Source organism: Gallus gallus, chromosome 13, assembly GCF_016699485.2.
Source record: "Gallus gallus isolate bGalGal1 chromosome 13, bGalGal1.mat.broiler.GRCg7b, whole genome shotgun sequence".
Lineage (NCBI taxonomy): Eukaryota > Metazoa > Chordata > Aves > Galliformes > Phasianidae > Gallus > Gallus gallus.
In genome coordinates this window covers 15,202,142-15,226,577 of record NC_052544.1, presented here as the reverse complement: position 1 = coordinate 15,226,577, position 24,436 = coordinate 15,202,142, and the positions used below count along the sequence as shown (strand labels likewise).

The window sequence follows — 24,436 nt, the reverse complement described above, 5'->3', positions numbered from 1 at the left end:
AAAATAATAAGGCCTGAAATGGTGCCATTGAAGTTAATGACAAAACCTTCAGAGGTTCCAAATAAAGCCTGCGCTTTATTATCCCGGTCCCAGAGACTTTTGTTGCGAGTTTGCAGCGAAACGTTAGGGCATTTCTAAGTGTTATTTTTATTATTCAGAATCCCGTTAAAATCAGTACTGAAGCATCCCATTAATTTAAATGGGACTTTGCATAGTTTGCCGAGTTCCAGGCCACAGATAAAGAGAAGTATGCGGCGCGGAGTTAAACTGACCACAGCTTTTTATTAGAAGGCATTTAATCTCGAACGAACAGCTCACTCTGAGGCGTTGGGGCTTTGTGGACTTCATCCGGGCTGTGCAATAGGAGCCTCTGCAGCACACCAGCCTTTGGGACCACTCGGCCCACGCAGGGCTCCCACGCCAAGCCACGGCCCAGGTAGGTACGCGGAGCGCTCCCCAGGCAGCTCGGCCTTGGGAATGCTAATAGGTGAGCCAGCACACCCAGAACGAATGGAAAACTTGATTCAGCTCTTTCTTGGGCTCCGAGCATCCACTCGCCTCGGCACACACGAGGCTGCTGGCGGTGGGCAGAGCTCTGGGGCTCCGTACAGCGCGGCCAAAGGCAGAGACCCACTGGGGATGGAGTGATGCAGCTCCAGCAATCTTTGCATGAGCTTCCCGCGCTGGAAACCAATTGTAGGAATGTGCAGGGCGAGAAAACCATCGCCTCTGGTGTGTGACAACATGGATCTGGTGAGGGGAGCTTGAAAACCAACACTTACAGAGCAGTGGGGCAGGAGTCGTGTATGGGGGACAGCCCTCTGGGGGCTCAGGGAACATTGAATGATGTCCCCCTCAAGGCTGGGCACACACCTGGGTTGCGGCAGAGGTGTCCTCTGAGGACATCCCTAAGGAAGCTCTGCTTGGACAGGAGGTCTCATGCTTCGAACCCACCAAATCTCCCCATTAATTTGGCTGTAACCATTGCGGGGGAGACCTGAAGGCTGCTGGAAGCAGGACATCCATAAAAACGCACGGGGAAGGTGTAGGAGGTGCTTTCTGCTCAATGTCTACTTGGAATTTTCCTTTCTGTGAGCCATAAACGAGTCGAGAAGCCCACATTTCCACCCCCAAAGTGGTGGGTGATCTTCCCCTGGTACATGGCAGTGGGGGAGATGCTGGTGGTGGTTGCAGAGACCCTGGCAGCTGCATGGCTCTCACACACAAGCTGCATTTTGGGGGGTTTCAGGGCTCTGGCAACAGGATTTGGGCTGAACACGAGCACCGCAGCCTCTGCCCTGATTTAGGGCTAACAGTGCTACCTCCAGGAACAGGAGAAAAACGAACACAGCCAATCCAGGCTGAAATAACAGCGGAGGGCTTTCAGTTAACCCCCCCCCCCCCCCCCCCCCCCCCCCCAAAGGAAAGAGAACGGGAAAAGCAGGAATTTTCCTGACCTGATGTGCGTGCTTCTGCAGCTACAATAAGGGACAATGTGAGCTCCCCGCCCGGTGCCCTCCCCCCCCACCCCCGCCTCCCCGGCTCCGGGGCTCTGAGGGCTCAGGAGGACCCAGGGGCTTGGGCCGGGGCTCAGTGTCCCCCCGGTGTCCCCCCGGTGCCAGAGGACCAGGCTGCAGCTCACGTCCCCCCCTGCACCAGAAGCGGCTTTGGGACAGAGGAATTCTCGGTTCGTTTTGGCGAAATGATGGCGTTTTCGGCAAAATATCATCGGAACGATAACGGGTGTGAAATCAGCGAGCGGGGATTGGGGAGCTTTGGGGGGGGTGGGGGGGAGAGGGGAAGAAAGGCATCGAATAAACCTTAAATTGAGAATATCGGGGAAATCCGAGAAATAAGGGAGAAACGCACCTTAGTAAAACGGGAGGAACGGGGTCAGAGGGATCGATCGGCTCCGGGACAGCGCTACACGGCGGGGGGGTTCCTCTGGGGGCGAGGATTGATTCTTTGGGGGGAGGGAAAACGAACCTCTCCCAGCGCTCGGGGTTATTATCCCGGGGGAGCAGAAATCCACGCGATATCCACTGCCCCGCCGGAGCAGCGGCGATGGGACGCCGTAAAGCTGGGGGGGGATCTGGCCGGGCTGCCCCCGGGGGCCGCAGGGCTGTGTGCCCTCCCCGGGCCGGGGGTGGGGGGCCGTGGGGACGGCGCCGTTACGAGAGGAAGCGGAGGGACCCCCCCGAAATGCCACCGCCGGGCGGGGAGGTGGGGGGGGGGGGGGGATGAAGGAAATCTTCTTTTCTTTTAAGCAGTCGATCTCTCAAACCCAGAAAAGAACATGAAAGGCATTTCTACATTTCGTTTCACTGGTTTTTTTTTTTTTTTTTTTTCTTTCTTTTTTTGGTCTTTTTTTTTTATTATTATTGTTATTCCCATGCTCTTAATTTTGGAAAAAAAATAATAATAATAAAATCACAAAACATAACTTATAAAACAATATATATACCGCATCCGTATCCACAACAGCATAACTGAAACATCCAGCGTAACGTTACCACAGGTGTGAAATACACTGGGAAAGAAGTACCGTGTGCATTTTATATTACGTTCCTTTGTCATCTACAGGTAATAAGTACCGACAAAAAAGAAGCAACAAATATGCCTGCAATTAAACTTCATATGCGTTTGGTATGCGTATTAATAAAGATCATATTTATCATTTCCCTTTTTTTTTTTTTTCTTTTATTTTTTCGCCAACAAGCACTCGGTAAAGTTATCTACATTTTACATAAGAACTCCTTAAGATAAGAACACCTTAAGATTTCTCTTTTGGTTTTTGGTTCCTTGGTTTTCCTTCACGGTTAGAAAAGCGAGGAACGCTTTCGGCTTTGCCATGCAACCCTTCCGGACTCCGAAGCTCACTGTTCTCAAGCAGAGATGCAGTATGTGGATTCGCTTCATAACAGACCATTTTTGGCCTTTTTTTTCCCCCCTCTTTAGACTCTCTAAAAGTTCTTTTTTTTTTTTCTTTTTTTCTAAGAGGAAAAAAAAATAAGAAGAATCCAACCCTGCGTTTAAATAAAGACGGGTGATAATTTCATTATCAGGATAAGACTTTGGGTGGGAAAAACGCTGGAGAATTTTCGCATCGCTGGAGGGTGTCTGCGCTCTCACGACCGGGGATACTGCAGTCGTTTGGAAAGGACGAAGAGGTAGGAACCTGGAGCTGCTTAGGATCGGGAATGACTGGATTATAGCTTCCAACTAAAGAAAAAAACATCAAGAATCATGCATTTTAAAAACAGTTTATTCAACGGCCAAGGACAATGATCCGGCACAATGTAACGGCAGATATAAATATAACCTTATATAAGTGGTTGACCCTTGTCATTATTATTTTTAATAGCTTCATACCTAATATTTTAACCATTTCCCCCCGCAGAACCGACTCTGCGAATTATATTTTTTTTCTCCCCTCCCTTTTTCTTTCATTTTTTTAAAATTTATTTTCTAAATCTTTTTTTTTTAATTCTTTTTTTCTTTTTTTTTTTCCTTCTTTTTTTCTTTTTTTTTTTTTTTTCCTTTTTGGAGCGTGATTCCGTTTCTCAGTGGTAAACATCACCCGAACTTCCCCCCTCCCCTCCCTACCCCCCACCCCCGTGCGCCCGCGGCCGCCGCCGCCCCCAGCGCTCCCCCCGGGCCGTCCCCAATGGCCGCGCTGCCGCGGGGAGCGGCCGCCTTACCACCTCCTGTGCAAGTTCAAGTAAACACATACAACCCGCATCATCCAGAGAAAAATTGCAACTCATCCATGTACCAGATTTCGGTGTCTCTTGCAAAAGTTTTCTGGTCCTTTTCCGTTTTTTTGGTTTTTTATTTTTATTTATTTTTTTTAATTTTTTTTGGTGGTTTGCTTTTTAATGGTTACAAATGGTTTGTTTTTAAAGCGCTGCTTTGTTGGTTGTGTCGTCGGATCTCTTTTTCTATTCATTTGTTTTTGTTTATTATTATTATCTTTTAGACAATCGAAGTCCGCAGAGCTTTCGGGTTTTGTTTTATTATCATTATCATCATCATTGTTTTGCCTTTTTGCTTTCTTTTTGTGCTGTTTCTTTCCCTCTCTCACTTGCTCGGGTTTTGCTTTTACACATCATCGGGTTTCTACATACATACATATATATATATATATTCATTTCCGTTAAACGTCGCTTTGTTTCTGCTTTGTTTTTTATTTTTTCTTAGTATTTTTTGCTTTGTCGGCGGTGTTCGTCGGAGGTGGTTCGTGTCAAGTCCGTCAACTGTTGTACTGACAGGCGTTTAGGCTGGAGCCGGGGCTCTGCAAACTGCTGTAGCCGAAACTGGAGTGCTGCTTTGATTTCAGTCTGAGGCTGGCCAGGCTGGAGTTACAAGTGTCCCGGTACACGCTGTAGGGAGAGCCCGGCGGCCCATAGGGACAAGCGGGCGAGGACATGGCCGAGTTGAGCGAGGAGCCGCTGATGTTGTTGATGTTGTTGAGGCCGGAGTTGGCCATGCCCGGCACGGCCGAGTGGCCCATCCCGGAGGGCATGTTCATGGAGGAGATGCTGCTGGGAGCCGAGAACATGGACTGCGAGGAGAGGGGGCTCATGGAGTTGAAGAAGGTGAAGCTCTTGGTGGAGAGCGGCGCCGGGGTGAGGCTTTTGGTGGCCCAGTTGTTGTAGGGGTACCCGGCGTACATGTCGTCGTAGGGCTGCATCAGCCCGCTGAACTGCGGCACGTAGCCGTTCTTGCACAGGTCCATCTGCTGGTTCCGCTCCCGCTTTCTCCACTTGGCTCGGCGGTTCTTGAACCACACCTGAGGGAGGGACAGGCCACGGTCAGAGCCGCCCCGCCGCGCACGATGCACTCCCGGCCGCTCAGAGGCGCGCAAGTAGCGCGCAGCCGCTCCCGGCACCCCCCTCGCCCCCCAGACCGGCCGGGCAGACGTCCCCCACCTCCCCACGCTCGGCCACGGCCCCATCGCTCCCAGTCCCACCGCTCCCAGCCCCATCGATCGCTGCCCCTCTGCTCCCTGTCCGCGCATCTCCGCGCGCAGGCGATATTCAGCGGCATCTGCGAGCGGGGCTGCGCGCAGCCGTCCGTGCTCGGGTGTCCGCATCCCCCTCCGCCCCTCTCTCCACGCCATGGGGAGAAGGCACGGCCCGCTCTGATTAGGGCCGGCTCGCCCCGGCTCCGCCGTGTTTCCGAATGCTAATGCTGTGTAATAAAAGTCCCCAGTTACAGATCATAAAAAAGGGGATTGGATTAGTATGTTTAGGTTTAAAAAAAAAAAAAAAAAATCAGTCCCTGCATGGCCCTTGGATGGACGCAGCCTCTGCCTTTATATCTAATGAGAATTTACAGCCCTGCCTGGGGAACAGAGGAGCAGGGGCCGCTCCTGGTGTTTGATGCAAAAACCCGATCCAGGCTCTCTCCTATTTCATTTTATTTTTTCTTTTAGGAAAGGGTTTGAGCCCCCCGCGATGGGAACCATGAGCCGGGGCCGGAGGGGGCCGCCCGGCTCCCACATTCTCTCCCCGGGTTAAAGCCGGCAGCACCGCGCTCGGTTCTCAGCCTCCGCCGCCGCCCCCTCCTCACTGCGCGCGGCCCCGCGGAGGCTGCGCCCCACGGAGCGCCCCGACCCTCCCCTCCCCGCGCAGCGATGGCGCAACGCTCTTTCACCGACGCTCATAGGGATGGAAAAAACTGCGAGGGAAGAAGGGATGGCGGAGTCAATTTAAAAAATAACAATAATAAAAAGAATCCCGTATTAAATACGAAGAGGAAACGAAAGCCAACGTTTTCGAAACCTGTAATATACTCCTCGGAAGGTGCTTCCAGACAGGAATTTCCTGAAAATGAGGGTAATAGTTTTAATTATGGCTCCTAGACATTTTAAAGGAAGGCCCTCACAGCAAATTAAGGTTAGATTTGCAATCTGCAATCTCACAACATCAAACCAAAACATCTCCACACAGAGGGAGAACGAAATGATGTTAATGGCCACTCGTATATTAGTTTTATTTGCTTCCTGAAATATTCCAGCAATATTAATGCCGTTCAGTCTCCTCTCGGGCTTTGTTTTGTTTTGTTTTAAACGCGATTAGGACAATGCGTTCGGATGCGGAGCGTGTTTACTCCGGGAAGGTTTTAAAAGGAATTTTTGCTATCCGATTGGATCACTAGGAGTTTAATTACCTGAAAGGGCTCTGCGGGGCTGAGGGGTGACTCTCGAACCCCGCTTTTTTTCTCTCGGATTTCTGCTCCGGCCCCGTCCCGGTGTGGACTCAGCGGGGCCGAAACCACGGGGGGAAAAATCTCGGGAGGAAACGGCGAGGGGAGATGGGAAAAACTGCTGCGGATCGATACGGCCCGAGCCGCTCCGCTTTGGTTGTTCATTGCAGCGCTATCTCGCAAGCAAATCTCTCTCTAAATAACCGCCGAGGCTATATATATTCCGGGATGGCATCGGCTCGGAGCCGTGGAAAGACCCAGCGCCTTCGCCTTACAGGAATGTGTCCACAGCTCTTATTGACTTCGGAGGGCACTCTCCCCCCAACCCCCGTCCTTCGCTTTGCCCGCAGCCCCGCAAACAGCGGAGTCGCCTCCGGCGCTGCCCCCGCGGGGGATGTGCGGCCGCTCCGCACCGCTCCGCGCGGATCCCGGGGGCTGAGCCACGGTCCCGAGGAACCGCCGAGCAGTGGTTTATTGGGGGGGGTCGTCGTTACTGCCGGGATTATGGCGGTAAGCGGAACGATGCGAAGGGCCCGAGAGTTTGGGCCAAGCCGAGGGGTCTGACCCCACAAACCGGCTCCATCCCAGGCCCGGCCCGGTTCCGCCGCCGCATTTTTGAGGCTCGGCACAGCCCTAATTCACCTCCGCAGCCAGGAGCAGAATTTCTCCTCTCCAACCTCACCACCAATCCGAGCAACCAAAACCAATCCCACAGCGGCCGGGCGCTGCTCGCGGCCCCGCTCCCAAAAGGGGTCGTTTCCCTCAGCTCCCCCCCGGCCAAGCAGAGCCCCGCAGCGCCCATCTTACCCGGACGCGGGGCTCGGTGAGGTTCGTCCACACGGCGATCTCCTCCCGCATGCTCATATCGGGGTAGCGGTTCCGCTGGAAAGTGGCTTCCAGCTCCTGCAGCTGCTGGCTGGTGAAGTGGGTCCGCTGCCTCCGTTGCTTCTTCTTCTTCGCCGGGTCGTCGGCGGCCCCGTCCTCGTTTTTCTGCTCTCCGCTTCTCTCTTTTTCTACGGTGGGATGTTGGGGTTGGGTAAATATAAATATATATTTTTTTCATACGTTTTTCTTTTGTTTGTTTGTTTGTTTGTTTCGCACCCAAATACACGCACACAAAGGCAGCCCCCCCAATCCCACTCCCGGCCCTGCCCGCTCCACTGCAGCCGCGCTTGGGGTACCCACGGGGACCGACATCGCAGCACCGAGCGCAGCCCGGCCCGGCCCAGGGGGACCGCGGGACCCGCATGGCTCGGCCTGAGGGGCGAAACGGATCGAGGGGCGCAGATTACAACAGCGGCATCGCCCTCACTGCGGCCCACGACAACTTTTTTTACTCCTTTAAACCTAAGGCGCGATCTTTGCTCCGTTTTCTTTGTTGTGTTCGGCCGCGACAGGAAACTTTGGAAGGGCAGGGGTGTAAAACCCGCAGCAATTAATTGCAAAAGTCGCCTTCTCTCTTCACTCCCCCACTTCCCCCCCCCCCCCCTCCCTTTTTGTTAAGTTTTCTTTCCCTCTTTTTCGTTCTTTTTTTTTTTTTTTCTCTTCCCTCTTTTGCTGCCTTTAGGACCTGTTTATTTTAACCCCGGGCCGAGCAAAGCCCTCTGCAGAGAAAAAAAAAAATAGTTTCGAAAGAAGCACAAACAACCGCGACAACAAAAATCTCAGTCGCGTTTTGGCAATCGGGATTTACACGCTATAGAAGCAGGAATGCGGGAATCACTCCCGGCCCCGCGGCTGCGGGTGACAGAACCTTTCGGAACGCACTCCTCGGTTCTCTCCGAGCTCCGGTTCGGCCGTGTCGGAACGGCACTGCGAGGCCCGAACGCAGCGCGATGCGGGCCCGGGGACGGGGGGTTGGAGGGGCCCGGAGCTCCGCGCAGTGCCGCTGCGGGACGCGAACACCTCTGTGCCCCGAGGGAAACTCCGCGGGCGCTCAGCCCGTCCGCTCCCCCCGGGCCGAGCTGTGCGCCTTTCCCGCAGGCTCAGGCGGCGGCGGTGCGGAGGTATTTCTGCAGCCCCGATCCCTGCGAGGTTAAATAGAATCGTGGGCTGCGTGCGGCTGACGGGGTGGGGGGGGGTTAGGGGGCTCGGCCTTGAGAAGTCACCCTTCGCTCTGGGAGCCCTCCGGAATAAAAGAGAGGGAGAGAGAGCTTCAACGGAGACCCCAACGCGGTGAAAGGGCCGATCGCAGCTCGGATGGCCTCTCCCGGCGTTAAGTGGTTTGCAGAGCAAACAAGGCCTGCAGCAGCCCCAGAGCTGCCCCGGTCGCTGGACCACCGAGCAAACAGAAAGCAAATCTTCCCCCCCCTCCGCACTGCCCTCTCGGGGCCGCCGTCCCCATTCGCGGCCCGGCGGTGCGGGGGGATCCGAGTGGGTGCGTGGAACGAAGCGCTGCGGTCGCGGCCCCGCGTTCAGCCCCGCCGTGATTTCAGCTGAAATCCGGCCCTGAGTTCGGCCTCGGTGCCATTTCAAAACAGAGAGAGCATTTGGTTCAATTGGCATTTGTGCCTTATTATTATTTTTTCTCTCCCTCATTAAAAATAAATAAATAACAAGAAGAAAGCAAGCAAGAAAGAAAATGTGAAAGCTATTCTGTAGCTCCTCGGAGATTGAAAAAGAGAAGAAAAGAAAAGAAAAAAAGCAGCAGGTCTTCAGCCCTGCCCCGCACCGAGGGGTCACATAGAGGGGTACGGTAAAATGGAGCAAATCTCCCTCTCTAATCTCCAATAATCCCCTCTAATCTCGGAGTCCCTTCCAGACGCCGGTCCCTCACTGTTTGCTGAGAGGAGCGCAGCGCTGCGTATCGCAATGTGCCGCTCGGCCCTGCCTCGTGCTGCAGCGGCGGGACCTGCTAACAGCGACCCGAGCTGCAACATCTATTAAAGAAAAAATAATACTAAGCGAAATGAGAGATGAACTCCTCCCGAGAAGAGCAGGACGGCCATCGGGCTCCTTCCCGCAGCTTTTGTTTCCCTCTCCCAGCTTCCCTTGTCACCCTGGAAATGCTGCTACTTCAGCTAAATACAAACTGGGAAACCACAGCTTTCCCTGCAGCCCTCGCACATGAAGGTCAGGGAGCGGAGAGCCGCCGCAAAACGCGCAGCCCCGCGCAAAGCCCTCCGCGGCCGCTCTCGTCCGCTCCGCGCTGCTCCGCGCTCCCTCCGTTCTGCGGGGAATTTTTTATTTGTCATATTTTTTCTCCTCTCCCCCCCTCCCACCCCCCCCCCCCCCCCCTTCCTCAGACAGAAAAATCTTTTTCCATGTCCGCACCGGCCGAGCTGCAAAATAAACCCGGGCAGAACTGACATGATTTCAGAAATATCCGGCAACACCGCGCTTCCCCGAAGAGCACCCCTCCCTTCGGTGCCATTAATTAATAGCTGTTTAAATAATTAAGAGAAAGAAAGAAAGAAAGAAAGAAAGAAAGAAGAAAGAAAGAAAGAAAGAAAGAAAGAAAGAAAGAAAGAAAGAAAGAAAGAAAGAAAGAAAGAAAGAAAGAAAGAAAGAAAGAAAGAAAGAAAGAAAGAAAGAGAGAAAGAAAGAAAGAAAGAAAGAAAGAAGGAAAGAGAAAGAAAGAAGGAAAGAGAGAGAGAGAGAGAGAAGAAAAGAAAGAAAGAAGGAAAGAAGGAAAAAGATGGGGAAGGAGAAAGAAAAACAATCAAGAAAGCAGCTCCAGGATGGGGCTCGGAGGCCGCGCGCGTCCTCTCCGCGAGTGACAGCCGCTCCGTGCGGGTCCCTCTCGCCCCTTCCCGGGGTTCGGAGGGGATGGGGACAGCGGGGACAGCGGGGACAACGGGAACAGCCGCCCCCCGGCCCACACCGTCTCTCGCTGCTGCGCGGCACCGCCGAGCGCCCCGCGGAGGGAAAGCGCGGAGGGGAAGGGGGGAGGCGCGGGGGGAGCGGGCCGGGGCCGCGGGGGGGTTACCTGGCACCTCCGTGTCGGAGGATTCACTGGCCGAGTTCTCGATCGGGTCTCTGGGCTCCGAGGATCTTTGCAAATGGAAGCTGGAAGCCATGTCATGGGAGGGTTGGGGTCTCAAGCTCTCGGGCAGTCTCTCCAAATTCATTCCACCTTTAAAGGAATCCATGGCGGGGGCGCCGGGCTGCCTGGGGGAGTTTGCAGGTGTTTATTCCACACAGAAAGGAACAAGGAGCTTTTTTTTAATATATATATATTTTTCTCTCTTTTTTTTTCCTTTTTGTTCTTTAAGGGAAAAAAAAAAAACACAACAAAACACAACAAAAAACAAAAGCAAATCCACTTATTACTAACAGTATTATTTTAAGGGTGTCGGAGGAAGAGATCTGGGCAGCGCCTGGAAGCCGCCGGGCTCTGCGCGGGGAGAGGCACGGCAGTCCGGCCGCATAGGCAGGAAAGTGGTAAAGATCCCTTATAGAGAAACGCGAGTTGCGAGTTGGACAGTTTAAAGCTAAAGAGATTAAAGTGACCTGCCCTAGAACAAATGCCTGTAGTTAAACGGGGCTCCTCCCCCTGAAGGTTAAAACCTCCCCGTCTCGCTAATGCATCACTCCCATCTAGCGCTCGCCCAGCCCGGCCGCGCGGGCGGACCTGCCTGCGCGCTCCTCGCCGAAGTTGCGCGCTTTTTGCGCTGCCGCCCCGCACCCCTTCCCCCCTCCCGACCCCCTCGTGCGAGAAATACAGCTCTGAGGGTGCTCCCCCAGCCCCCCCACAACGCCTCCCCCAAATACCTCGCCGAGGTATTAAAAATATTTCATAACGAATGGAAAGGTGGAAAATCATTCCCAGCCGTGCGGAGGGCGGCTCGCCCCCCCCCCTCCTCCTCTGCCTGCCTTCAACCTCGGGGGGAGGATGGGCGGGGGTGGCAGCACCCCTGGGCCTCCCTTCTTCCCTCGCAGGTTGCGCCCGTGCGCATCTCCGCGCGCATCAGCCCCCCCTCCCCCCGCGCCTCCCTACCGCGCAACCCGCGCACCCCGCGCAGTGACCCCACGGCGAGTTCGAGTCCCGCGGGGAACGGATCCCTCCGAGCTGCGGGGGTTGCTCTGGGGACGGCCTCCAGGGATTTGTGTCTGATTCGGTTTTATCCCTTTCTGACACTTCTTTTTTTCTCGCTGAAGGGCAGCGGCGGTGCTCTGGGGTACGGGGCGAGGGGATGCGAGGGGACCTCGGCTGCGCTCTGCCCGAGGAAGGGACCTTCTCTCCTCTTTATTTTCTCGGCTCACTTTAACTGATCCATCCTGACACTCTATTTTGCTTTCAAATCAAGTAAAGATGTGGGAGAGAACTTTTGAACTGTTTTATGGAAAGTGGAGTGAAGCAATGCTGCAGTGAGGGCTTTTTTCCTCCCTCGCCGGACTGATGCGTCCGGCCCTGCACCTCTGATGCCCAAAGCCTTTTGCAGCTCAGGGTGTGTACAGGTAGGTGCTGTCACACTCAGCTCCCTATCCATTTTCTTTCTTTTCTTTTCTTTCTCAGCGCCGCAGCCGATACACTTCACAGTCCTCCCTTTCTTTTCTTTCTTATTCTTTATTTTTAAATTATTATTATTATTATTATTTGAATTTCTGCGGGGCCGGAAGAGGGGCAGCCCCGGGCAGCTCTCCGGGGGCTCTCGGCTGGAGCCAGGATTGCTGTGCTGGAGGGAGGCTGCCAACAGCCCGGCTGCTCTGCTCCGGCTATTTTAAACCCTCTGCTCAAAGCAGCTTGAAAACCGGAGGCGGGATTTTCCCTTCTTTTTATTTTTCTTTTCTTTTTTTTTTTTCCTTCATTTTTCTTTTTTTTCTTTCTTTTTCTTTTCTTTTTTTTTTTTACCCTCAGCCCAATTTTCACTTTTTGTTCTGCTCTATAAAATACATTTTCAAAATTCGTTCTGGGGTCAAATCCCTCGGCTGGGCTCAGGGAAAGGCTCAGCCAGGACACAGCGGCTTTTCCTGGGATAGCTCCGAGGGTGTCCCTGGGGCATGGGCCCGGCAGCGGGGGGGGGGACGGACTCTGTGCCCTGTCCGGATTCCTGCCCTTCTCTCCATGCATATCCGTGCCCGGGCCACGATCAGGCATTTACTGCACACCTGTATACGGATCCAGAGTATCACACAGATGCGCGTATTTTATTTGTCTTATATATGCCTTATATATGCCTCACACACGCCTTATGTATGTCTTACATACGCTTTATGTACGTCTTGTCCATGTCGTACGTGGGTCTCAGGGCACCCTCTTGCTCTGCTCTTTAGGAGCTGGGAGGGCTCCTGTCGCACAGAGCCATCTCTACCCGTTCTACCCGGGACAACATATTGTCGGGACAAACCGGTCCTCCCCAGATTTGCATTTTTCTCTTTCCTCACCCAGGCCCACTCCGTTTTGGGGCGCCGGGGACATCCTTCCTCTGCATCCCTCTCCTGTAGGCGTTACGTCACGGCCACCCCTGCGTGACGTCACACCCCGTTTCCCTGACGTCACGCCTTGCCTCTTTTGATGCTAGAGGAAGGGAAGCGAGGCCGCAGCCACGGGGCAGCCTCTCACCCATCCCCTCGGGGACACCCCCTGAGGGAGCCGTGACCTTCGTGGGCGTGGGAAGGGCCGAGGAGGACTGGGGCTGGGGGCCGTGGTGGTGTCGCTTGGGAAAATTCCTCGCAGCGCCCGCCCGAGCCGGACCCGGGGCCCACGCAGCCGGGACGACTCCCCCGGCCGAGTGCTACAGGGCCGCAAATACACCGCTCCTTTCCTCCTGCCATAAATAATGCCAGAACGAGTCGCGGCTCTTACGAATAAACCAAAGTTGGCCAGGCCAGTGCTAACTCCGTTAATAAGAAGACGAAGAACGACTGAACTGGAGAAGCACCCAGTGGTCTCGGAAGGGCCCACAGTCCCTCCCCATCGTCCCGGGACAAGCCCTGCGCCAGAGACCCTGCAGGAGCTTTCCTACTTTTGGAAAGGAGCTCCCACCCCCGGCTGGCGGCTGCTTTTGTAGCCAACGCAAAACCACCTGGGCCGTATATCAGGCAGCGAAGTTAAGAAGTCTCCGCCAGCTTTTCCTCTTCAGATTTATTAGCATTGTATGGACTCAGATTCAGTCTATAAATTATTGGGAATCGTTACGAAAATGAAAGCATCTCCTCCCAAGTGCACCTTTGCCCGAGAGGAGAGGGAAGCCCTCCCAAAATAACCAAATAAACAAATAAACAAGCAAACAAATGCATAACCATAAAAATAGCAGCAGTGAGGCAAGGGATAAGGGAGACGCTCCCCAACCAAACCCAACCCAATCCAACCCTACCCAACCCAAGCCCAGCCAACTCAAACCAACTCAACTCAATTCAACCAATCCAATCCAAACACGACCCAACCAAACTCATCCAAAGCAAAGTCAGTCAAAACAAGCCCAAGCAAAGCCAAAGCGAACCAGCCAACCTTCACCTGGAGACCCTTCCCGAAGCCCTGTGGAAGGGAGTTGGCCGCAGGAGAACAACATCAATAATAAAACCCTCCCAGAAGTGCCCGGCTGAAGGTGCGGGGGGTGGTGAAGGGCTACCGCCACTGACTGAAGCAGGAGACATCGACAGGGAGGTGACAGCCGCTGGAAGCGCACAGCTCCTCTGTGCGCATAGCCGGCTGCGCTGTGACGGGGCATTTTTAAAGCTCCCGACAGTGAAAATGCCCCCCGCATGAGTAGATGAGCGATTATTAGCCTCCAGCCCTTGCCTCCAGCCTTTGATGCGTGGTTCTGGCCCGCGGTTACCCACGCGGGTTGGGAGCAAGCAGGCAGGAGAGATGCGCACAGCATGCGCGGATTGCACGGTGCCCCGAGGAGCTCGGACGGCTCCAGGGGGACGGAGTTAGCTGTCGCGGCGTAACGGGGGTGGTGTCCGTCGGTCCCATGCCCTGTGGGTCCTGCTCCAAGCAGCATCACCCTAACAGAGCCAAGTAGAGACCCGAGTGTACGCCCCAGGACAAGAAAAAGCTCAGCACCATCTTGTTGGGTCTGTGAACATCCCCGCCGGCATGGCTCTAAGGAGAAACCGAGCAGTCCCCAAAAAACGGCGAGCACGAAACGAGCCCCGACACGGACAGCTCTGCGGCCACCCCGTCCGAACCGGGTCCCCCTCCAGTGCCCAGGAGCGGGCAGAGGGAAGCGGAGAGGGGAAAGAAACCCAGCCGAGAAAGCATGCTAAATCGCTCAGGGTAGGAAGGTGGAAAATTACGCTGGCTCCTAGCCGGCCTGTCCTCCTCTACGCAGCCAGGAGAGCAATTTTCCTAAGAAGTTGAGCAAAACGAAATCAGCCCCTTTTGGATCTGCAGCCCCCGTCTCTCCGCGGCACGGCCAATCTCTGGCTCCGAGGGCGCTCAGTGCTCCCCCGGCCGCCCCCGTCACCCTCGGCCTCGCGGAGCCTCCCGAAGCCCCCCGCTACTCCCCGAGCTTTGCTCGCGGGGCACCGCGCTCACCTCGTGCTGGCCGGCCCTGCCCCACCGCTATTCAAACCCAGTGGGTAAAGCACAATTTTCGGGGGGAAACTGATTTTTTTTTTTTTTTTTTTCCAGGGAGGGGGAAACGAAATGTTTTGGTGGCATTCGGCCCGTGACAGCCGGCGCATCCCGGTGCCTCCCGGAGCCCCTCTGCACTTGGACCCCCACTGGCCCGGCGCTGCCCAAGGCGCAGGCGGCCAACGGCAGCGCTTCCAAAAAGTCGGGATGAAAAAGTTGAAGGCTTAATGTTTTCTGACAGATACAAATGATACCCCAAGGCTTTCTTAAAACGCGGCGAATGACGGGAGGAGAAAGGGTTTTCCTATTCGGGTTTCTGCAGCTGGAAGCAAACGGGGTGGGGGGTTCTCCTCGGCCCTCCTGTCCCGAAAATTAAACCATCTCCTGGAATAACTCCGTTTTTCCCAAGTGCCATTCGGCACAGCCCCACTCTGGCTCTGCTCCGTGGCCTTCTCCGCATCCCTCAGACCACGAGCACCGAGCCATGCTCCGAGCAAATCCGAAACCGCTGTCAGCAGCCGCTCGGGTTTAGTCCTGGTTGTCCGCAGCCTGAACCGAGTGGGATCAGCAATGCCACCGCCAGAGGATGGACAGCTCGGGGTGCGCGGGCTGCTTCTCTCGGTGGGGAGGGGGAAGGAAGGGGGAAAGTGCCACATAGTCCCACAATTCCCTCTCCGAGCAGTGGGAACATGCTTTTCTTATTAATTGATGGAGGAAGGGGCACCGGCGCTTGCAAGGCAGCCTGCTCATGTTACTCTGTGCATCTCCAGGTCCGAAATGTGTTTGGTTTGTGGACTAAAAAAGATGCCTCTCGTGCAGGGCAGTCCAAGGCCCGCGCGATCCGTTGGCATTTTATTGTGATCGTTCTTCTGCAGAAAAAGGGGCTGCGTTTGGTACCACCGATGCTGCGTTTCCTTGTGGGTTTCCCTCACCTTGTTTCGGGCGAGCAACCTCTTAATTGCTGCAGCGTTTGGATGGGGGAAACGCATTTCCCCTAAACAGAACATTTCCTGAAGGGCTGAAATATTCTAATAACGCGCTTTAATGTCCTCAGAACAGCCGTGAATCTCTGCAGGGCCACGCGTTTCCTGCCTTAAAAAGCAAAATCGGCGAAACAATTCACCTTTGTGTGCACTCAGCACCCTCTCTTCTATTTTCTTTTCTTTCCCTCCCTTCTTCCCCTCCTCCCCCCTTTTTCTTATTTTTCCTCCCATAGATGCTCTGCGCTGCCCCGCGATGAGGAGCGGGGACGACTTTCTTTCCAGTTTCATTGTGGGAACGGCCGTATCTTAACGGGCACATCTCAGCGAGAGATAGGAGAACACCACCGCCTTCCAGAGGGCTGCGCTAATCAGCGCACGGGGCAAGATATAAAAGTTCAGGGCAAATAAAACGAATTAGTTTTATTAGCACGTTTAGGAGGCGGTCTAACGAAGGAATTCGGCTTTACTAGAGAATGTTTTCTCCACCCCTTCTGTTATTTAAAAGCAGCATCTATGCGGGCTGATCGGGACGGGGGGGTGGGGGAGAAATAACGCACCGCTCAACCCGCAGTGATTTTCTCCGAGGAACGCGCCATTCTCTCCACCCGGTAAGGAGCACAGAGCCCGGGAAATACACGATTTCACAATGCAATCTGCTCGAACAATAAAACCAGTAGTAAAGGAGAGGCTCGGGGCCGATCAGCGGCGGCTGTCGGGGGGAAATCTCTGCCCCGCTCAGGGATTCGTTCGGCTGAACCGCGTCCGGGGAACGGTGCCACCGCTCCGGCTCGGGATGTCCAGGACTCGGCCCGTATTTCAGGCACCAGAAGGATTTTGGGGACGTTCTCCAAGCGAAGCAGCTCTCAGCAATTATTTGGACGTCGGGTTTTAGCTCAGAGGCGCAGGGAACGCATCCCTGGGTCTGGGAGGCAGAAATTACGTATTTTAAGACTGTTAGGAAATAATCAAACGGCGTCTCGGTCCTCGCTATCCGCACTGGGGTACCTCGCTAGGCACATTTTTTTTTTTTTTTGTTCAATTCGTGTCTCGGCGTTTGTGTTCGCCTACAGCGAGGTCGGCAAAACTTAAGGAATAAGGACGAAATGACAGAAAACGCTCCTAGGGACGATTTTTTACGCGACACCTGAAAATTCTCCTAAGGGTACCGTCGGGGAGGAACTCCGCGCGTCCATTCAACGGAGTTAACACGAGGGAATAGAAGCCTTTTTCCACCGCTCCGAGAATTTCGCCTCCGTTGGACAGAGCGGAGTTGCGGGACATCGCTGGAGCGTGGGGCTTCCTAAAGGTGTGCCCATTTTTTTTTTTTCAATCAGAAAGTAAATAACAACAATAATAATAATAATAATAAAACACACACACGCAAAGGAGAAAAAAAAAAAAGTAGGGGAACGGAAGAATTTTCTTGTTCCGAAAAGGGAATTAATTGAACGGCAGCTCAGGCTCTCTCCGCCCGCATCTCTTCCGCGGCCGCGCAGCCCCGGCTGAGACCCCCGCAGCCCCCCGCGCTCCCCATCCCTCCACCTGTCCCGGCTCGGCCCCCCCGCGCTGCCATCTCCGGACACCCCCGGGGCCCCGATCCGACCGCCCCATCCTATAGTAGGGGCCGTGCTTTGCTCCGCGTTGCTCCGCGCTGCTCGGGAGAAGAACTCGGGGTTGAAAACGGTGCGCTTACGATAAAATAATAGCACAACAACAACGACGGCGACAAAAATCTGAAATAAAGTGAGGTAACCCCTTTGGAATTGCGTTTCCATGCGTATTTGTCAGTGCTGACGAAGCGCAGAGGCCCTGAAAAGAATTTACGCGCTAGAACGATGCCAGGGGCCGCGGCCGTGCGCGGGGCGCGGTGCTGCGGGCGGACGGCGACGCGGAGCGGTGAGGGGCGCAAATCCCCCCCACCCCCCCTGGCCCGGCCCGGCCCCGCTTTGTTTGCCGGTCCGAACCGCGCAGCCCCGCACCGCTCCGCACCTTCGGAGAGGGCGAAACGGGGCCGGGACGCGACCCGAGGAACACGCGTGGGGCCGGGGGGGGGGACGCGGCGCGTAGCACGCGCGGTGGGGCGGGACGGGAGAGCGGGGCCGTCCGTGCGGGACGCGGGGAGACACGCGTGGGGAGAGCCGGGAGCGCGGGGACGCGCGTGGGGCCGTCCCGGGGCACTTACCGGGCGCTGCGGGGTGCCGGGCCCGGCGGGCGCTGTGCGCGCCCTGCCCGCCGCTCCAGGGTTTTCTTCGGAGATTTCCCCGTCTCCTCCTGACGTCAGCCCCGTCCCAGGGTGCCGCTCACGGGGGAGGGCCGGGGGCAGGGCCGGCCGCACCGGGAGAACGGCGGAACCCGCAGCTCCGGGTCCGGCATCTCCGTCCCGCGGCAGCAGCATCCCGGGTCGGGCCCCCCCGCCCCACAGCCGGCGGCTCGGTGCTGCTCCCCGGGCGGCTCCGTGCTCAGGGTTCCACGGCCCCTGCCCTCTTCATTTCCTCCCGGCTGGTTTTCTTCGGCTGAGGGGGCAGGGAAAGCAATGGCCACTTTTTTTTTTTTTTTTTTTTTTTTTTAAATTTTTAATTTTTTCCCCAGAGAGAAGCCCTGAAGAAACGCTACTGCTGCAGTGTTTGGTATGGAAGTGAGGCAGCAAACAGAGCTGGAGCAGGGGCTGGAGGGAGGCCACAGGGCTGCAGGGATGAGTTGCACGGGTCTGGAACACTCTGCTGCTCCTGCAGCCCTACATCCCTCCCCAAACCCTTTATCCATTTTAATTTTCCAGGGAAAGTTTTGAAGTTTCAGATGCTTTGCTTCCAATGCGTGCCCCCCTCTTGGGCTTTGGAGAGCCTAACGGGTCATTCTGAAAAGAGCAGCGTGCAAGGTCCAGGCAAGCACTGCAGTGGGGACATGGCTTGTGCTTTGCTAAGGACAGAAGGATACACATGCACGTACACCCGGCCCATAGCCACAGCCGAAAACCAAGGACAACGAATATGGAATGGATCAGAAAGATAAATAGCATAAAATCAGGAACAGTCCGGTCCCACACTTGCCATTTGTTATAGAGAGAAGAAGTAAATGGGATTCACATGTCGAGCATTAGCTGGTTGTTAGTCTGTAAGATAATATTAACTTTAGTGCTTGCTGGTTTACTCCAGTTTTCCGAAGGCAGTTCCAGGAGGCGCCCAGCCTGTAATTTAGGATGGCACATACTGTGTGAAAGAGGCTTTGGCACTGGGGCCTACCAGCACATCAAGGTGATATTAACATAATAAAACGTTTGGAGAGCGAGTGGGAGCTCATAAATTAATGCATTCTACTGTTTTAATGTGAGGAGCTAACAATACGTTTCCTGTTGGGCTGATCGTCCCGCTGCAGCCTAACAGCTGTTTTAAAGGTGCTGTGAAATTAAAGAGAGGGAAGACGATTGTCTTTAAATCAATGTTTAATGATGTGTTATTAGGAGAATAAGTCTTCCTCCAGCAGATGTTTACATGCAGAGGATGGAGGGAGCTTCCCCGGCTGTCTGAGTGCCTGAGCAGTGTGGATGAGATGCCCCCATGTCCCTCTTCGGATGGTCCCAGTGTTCCCAGTGCAGGGTCAGGAAGGCTTGGCGGAGGGCTGGCACTGGGAAAGGCTTTGCCCACGTCTTCCAGTGGGAGCTGAGGAAACTCCTCCAGGATACGGAATGGCCACGAGGTTTTGAGTGGTGGCCATGGACGGGTGAACATGGGAAAAGGTAAAGACTTCCTATTCACGTTCAGCACAGGTCAGGGCTGCTGGGATCCTTTCCCTGTAACAAACAGATGTGCATATGCACGTGTTGTAAAGAGATCCCATGCCTCCTTGCCTAGGAGATGATCCTTGCTGGGTATGTGTGGGTTGGGAGCATGACTGAGCCCCTGTGGAGGTAGAATGAGGCTCAGATAGGTCAGCAGGGCTGAGATGCCTCTGGCCATGCACTAACAGCAGGCTTCAGGTACTAGAAAAATACATGTACCTTTGAGGCAAGACTTGGGAGTGAGCTCTGGAATGTGGTACCTGAAATAAGGTACCTGCAAGCATCAATCTGTAGGCGCCCAAGACTTGTAATTTCTTTTCTGCTTGGCCTGAAGATGTATGAATGAATCACCATGTCTGTGGGTTTAAAAGATGGCCATCATAAAGCTTCCCACCTAGAGAAAACATCTGGCGGATTCAGATGCCAAAAGTACGTGGGGGTCGATGCTGGGGATGGCACAGGGTTGCTGGGGGCTGATGGGAAGGTTCACCTGCTGCTGGGCACCTTATTGTCAGGTGAACTCCTGCTGCAGGCCATAAGAGCATCAGATCATCTCCAGGCCAACCCAAGCTGTTTCCCAAAGGGTTGCTTCCAAAACCAAGCGTGGTGGTACAAATTGCTCCTATGCAAACAAAGGAACCCCTTGTAAGTGCTTACTTTCATCATCACAAACGTTCATTAAAGTCTCTCTTTATTTCCAAATATAGCAAAGAAATGGCTCTCCAAGATTGCCTGCTCCTTTATTCATGATCTGTTAGTGCATCTTTGGAATAGTGTCCAGGAGGCTGCACAGCTTCTTTGGGAGAAACGGGGATGTTTGGAACATGAGTGGATTCTAACATTTCTAAACTTCCCAGAAGAGGCAGATTGTAAAGGAATAAGATTCTTTCTGTGCACGCACATTTGCTTTGGAGCCAAATGGAAAGGAGAGCTCAGAAGAAAAAAAAATGACAAATTGTCTGGAAAATGTTGTCCTTCCCAAGGCAGAATGGGGGGGAACCATATGGAGGGAAGGCACTCAATACCAAATTTTTCCCTTTCAATCCCAGTCCAGCAGCCCTCCCATTCACTCTGCTAGGGGATTGCTGTGAGTCAGACCCACAAGATCATCCATTCAAAGCTGGTCATATTTCCAGCACTTCACTCCTCTCCTATTCCCTGCTGAAGCAAGATGGAAAGGGTTCCCCCCTCCCCAAATGTATGGTGAGAGCAGTGGGATGGGACCCAGGGCCGTCCCCATCCCTGCCAGTGAAGGAAAGGGCAGAGCTCCTCCGGTGCTCTGAAGCAGTGATGATAGACGTGGTTTCTTTCTGGACAAAATGAGTGATGTGTTGTGATCTTGGTGGTGAGCTGGAGCACAGAAAGTACTTCCTATGACAAAGAAACTCCTTCACTCCATTCAGTCATCAAACTTACCATCTTTGTCATCTTCAAGTAATAAATAAGCTCAATATTTTATGCGTTCCCAACTATTAATGGTGACATTTATTGAAGAACAACAAAAGCTGCAGCAGTTGTGTACATCAGCAGTTAACAGCAGTGGGCAGAGCGTGCAAGACTCTGAAGAAGACGTTGGGGAAAGAGTTTTTGTGTGTGGTTGTGTTTATCCCCTGGTGACACGCCGCTAACAAGCTGCAAAGCAGAGATCACCCACAACAAACAAACACAAACAAACAAAGTTTTGTGGAGGGTGGTAAGACTTAGTTTAATTCTCTTAGGCCTTTAAAAATAATTATAGCCCTGTTTGTGACAACTGGGATGGCCACATCGACTCCAATAAAACTGCTTGTTAATCTTTAGGAGTTACATTTGGAGATCTTTCCTTACACAGTGGGGACGCCAATGGGGGTTGATCACAATCAATGCAACGCATCAATGTGCATCTCTAATTGCATCTCTCCTCTTTGCACGAGCAGTAGTTTTGACTCTGCAAATTGTGGTCAGCTGTTTACTTGCCAGTTAAGTTGCAACACGTTTAATGACTTACAAGAGATCTGTCAGAGGACTTACTGCTGCCAAAGAACAGGATCTGGGGGATTTTAGCATTAGTGAAAAGTTACTTAAGGTCTACATGTCAATCCAAGTATCCCTGCTGCAGTTATATTTCATGCACTATAGACTGTGTGAGAAGATGATAAATGCCATATATGCCTGAAGGATAACATGTACCCCATGTTCTCAAAATGCATCATTGCATTTGGCTCCAGATGTGCTGTGTATTGCTTGGCTGTGCTTTGCCAGCACAGCAATGTTGTGTCTCACACACTTTCAGGGTGCAGTGCTGAGTCTTCACGTGCCACCTGTGAGCCCTTGGCAACTGCCTTGGTGGGAAAAGGGATCCTGCGTAGATAAGCATACTCAATTCCACCTCTAGCTGAGAACCATTTAGATCTATAGAATCATTAAGGTCAGAAAAGACCACTATGATCATCTGTCCAACCATCAACCCATCACCACCACATTTTGGCTTTAACAGGGAGTGACTAAACACACATTTAAGGGTAACAATGTTCTCACTTATGGAGTGGCAAGTGAGATCATAGAAGTGCCATCTTTGGAGACCTATCACTGAGTATTTCCTTTGCTCCTCCCACTGGGGAGGCTTTGAGCTGGGACAGGGGGCAGGAGAGCAGACAGGAGCAGAGCTGCGTCAGCTCCTGCCAGTGAGACCATCTCCATGCACCATCACTGCTGTATCTGTTACCATTAATGACTTCTACAGTTGCTCTAAGACCATTTAAGTACTTTGTGACGATCTGAAACTCACCTCCACCCTGCACATGGGTCCCAAGTGTTAATTTTTGGAGGTGAGCACGCTGGCCTGGGAGGGGCAATGAGACAGGGATTTATTTGGCAGCGGTTACACCGCCTCCTGGCAGCATCCGTGAGGCCTCATACAAATGAGAACTGATGGCTTAATGTTTTGTTGCATTTTCCCACCAGAGTCATTACCTCTTCATTGTGGGGATGGATTAAACCGAAGAGGGGATGCTCAGGGAGAGGCTGCCCTGTGTTGGCCTTGAGCTGCCATGCCTCTGCCCCCTGCTCTGCCTCCTGCATCCTCCCCTTGCTGCCCCTGCACAGAAACTCCAGCGTGCACAGAGCACCTCTTTGTCAGGGAGCTGTAGAGAGAAATAAGGTCTGAAGGTATTAAAGGTATCAGCCCTGTCCTGCTGAAACATGGTGGAACTGAACCAAAAATACTTGCAGCAATGAGAAAGCATCCATGGATCTCAAGTGAATGAGCTTGGGTGCAGACATGTTTGGAAAACCAATGAATTGTCCTTGTGCATATCTTCAAAATACCACTAGCACTTTTGCTTTCCCAAGGGGATCATCTACAGCAGAAGACTAACCTGGGTCCCTCCCAGCCATGGGGCTGATCACAAGATAATCACCAGAACTGGGTACCAGGTCAGAATTACACACCCATGTGGAACGCGTTTGCAGAAGAGAAGTCCTCATTTGCCTGTGAGCAAGGGAACAAAGGCATTCATCCAGCTCAGTGAAACGCCGTGAGATCCATGGGGGAAAAGCACTAAGTATTGCAATTATTATTTACTATATATTAATATTAGCTATTCAGAGGATTTGTGTGTGGAGGAAACTTGGAGGATCTGGTCTGGTTCTGTGTGTGTCGGGGCTCTTGAGGGATTTTTTTAGTGTCTACCATAATTAAAGATGAGGACTGAGTGAAACCTTGTGGTTTTACTCCACAAGACATTAAGTTCAGTGAACTATTCCCATGGTTTCCCAAGAAAAGATGAAAAAAAATCGTTCAGAATGTATTTCAACAGTGATTCAGCAGTGTGGCAAGAGTGAAGGCTCTGTAGGGATCACACGTGCCCAAGAGGGAAAGCCATCATAGAACAAAGTGAGAGTGTCAGATATCTTAATTCTTCTCTCTCTCCTCATCCCTGAAGGCATAATCCACCTGCTTGCCCTGCACACAGCGCTGGCTTTGCCTCTATGTTGCTTGCAGTCATAGGGCCTTTGTGTGAAGTCCACCTGGCTGGGGCTTCCCTTGTTCACCAAAGGAGAGCAGAGCAATCCTCACCGACCTGAGGGAGCCTGATTGTCATGTTTTGAAAGATGACACGTCCTGCTGGGAGAACAGCAAAAATTGCCAGAAAACATTTAAGGTGTGTTTGTATAATTGCTTACTGTATGCCTCGGGATTAGCGAGTGCATTTCGATGTTTAGTTTTAAGGATGAGAGTTTATTCTGCCTCATGCTTATGTAAACACTGGATGTTTGGCTCCTCCAAACCGGATGGGACCTCTGGTTGGCCAGGGCTGGTGTCCTGCCTGGCCCTGACTCACGTCTGATGGGAGATGTGCTGTAGGATCAGCTGGGCATGGAGCTCCCCACCACTCTGCCTCCATATCCCTTCCTCTCGCTTGGCTTTAAGGCCCCAGGGAACGTTGGAAATGCTTCTTCCAAAAAGCCCCAGCTCTTCAAAGACAGCATCTGCACACCTGCTGCTGTGTGGACTTCACCACATCTTGGCCATACTGGCAATCCACCATGAAACCCCTGCTCCTGCCACCACGTGTTCCTGTAGCCCTTGGTCATGGGACACACACAGCACAATTGCTGCCACATACAGAGTGTGAGTGGGGAATCCCCAGTGCCTGCAACCACTCACACCCCCTCTGTGGTGTGTCTGAGCCAAGCTGTGGTTTGGTCTTTTTTTTTCCAGCTCCAACCTTTGTGTGATATATAATAACTCTAAACTGCATTATAAGCCAAGATTACAAGGTATAACATACAGTGAAATACTATATGGGCAATAAGGATGCATGAAAGATTTTGTACAAAGGAAGGAACCCACTGTGCACAACCCAGGGAGCTGCTCTGGGCAACCTTTAGGATTTGATGGATTACTATCCCTGGGATCCAGTGTTAAAGAGCTTTATTATTTATTAGAGTGCCCTCGTCCTCCTCCTCCCACAATGTCCCAGCCTTGGTGCTCCAAAGCTCTCAGCAGTGACACTTCTCCCT

The 24,436-nt window shown here is 53.2% G+C and overlaps 1 protein-coding gene across 7 annotated transcripts; it reads right to left on the bottom strand.

The window, feature by feature from the left end:
* Positions 1–2,670: 2,670 nt before the first annotated feature.
* Positions 2,671–17,877, bottom strand: PITX1 (paired like homeodomain 1). 7 transcript variants are annotated; one of them, XR_006931384.1, is made up of 5 exons: positions 17,840–17,877; positions 10,139–10,320; positions 7,018–7,223; positions 3,776–4,792; positions 2,671–3,222 (listed from the first exon to the last, which is right to left on the bottom strand). XR_006931384.1 is itself a non-coding variant. In NM_001167685.2 (4 exons), exons 2-4 carry the CDS (start codon positions 10,299–10,301, stop codon positions 4,253–4,255), a joined length of 909 nt encoding a protein of 302 aa, NP_001161157.2. In that variant the 5' UTR covers positions 10,302–10,320; positions 17,840–17,877; the 3' UTR covers positions 3,248–4,252. The 7 variants fall into 7 exon arrangements, 5 of the variants coding, with proteins under 5 accessions (NP_001161157.2, XP_046756225.1, NP_001161158.2 ...); XR_006931383.1 differs by having other exon boundaries at positions 10,139–10,316; NM_001167685.2 differs by lacking the exon at positions 2,671–3,222 and having other exon boundaries at positions 3,248–4,792.
* Between the last annotated feature and the right edge of the window lie 6,559 nt (positions 17,878–24,436).

Bases quoted from the DNA above. Each gene is read 5' to 3' on its own strand.
- PITX1 (NM_001167685.2), bottom strand. From the start codon at position 10,301: ATGGATTCCTTTAAAGGTGGAATGAATTTGGAGAGACTGCCCGAGAGC. The intron at 7,224-10,138 runs GTAACCCCCCCG...ATCCCACCGTAG, and splicing joins CTCCGACACGGAGGTGCCAG to AAAAAGAGAGAAGCGGAGAG. The intron at 4,793-7,017 runs GTAAGATGGGCG...TCCCTCCCTCAG, and splicing joins TCACCGAGCCCCGCGTCCGG to GTGTGGTTCAAGAACCGCCG.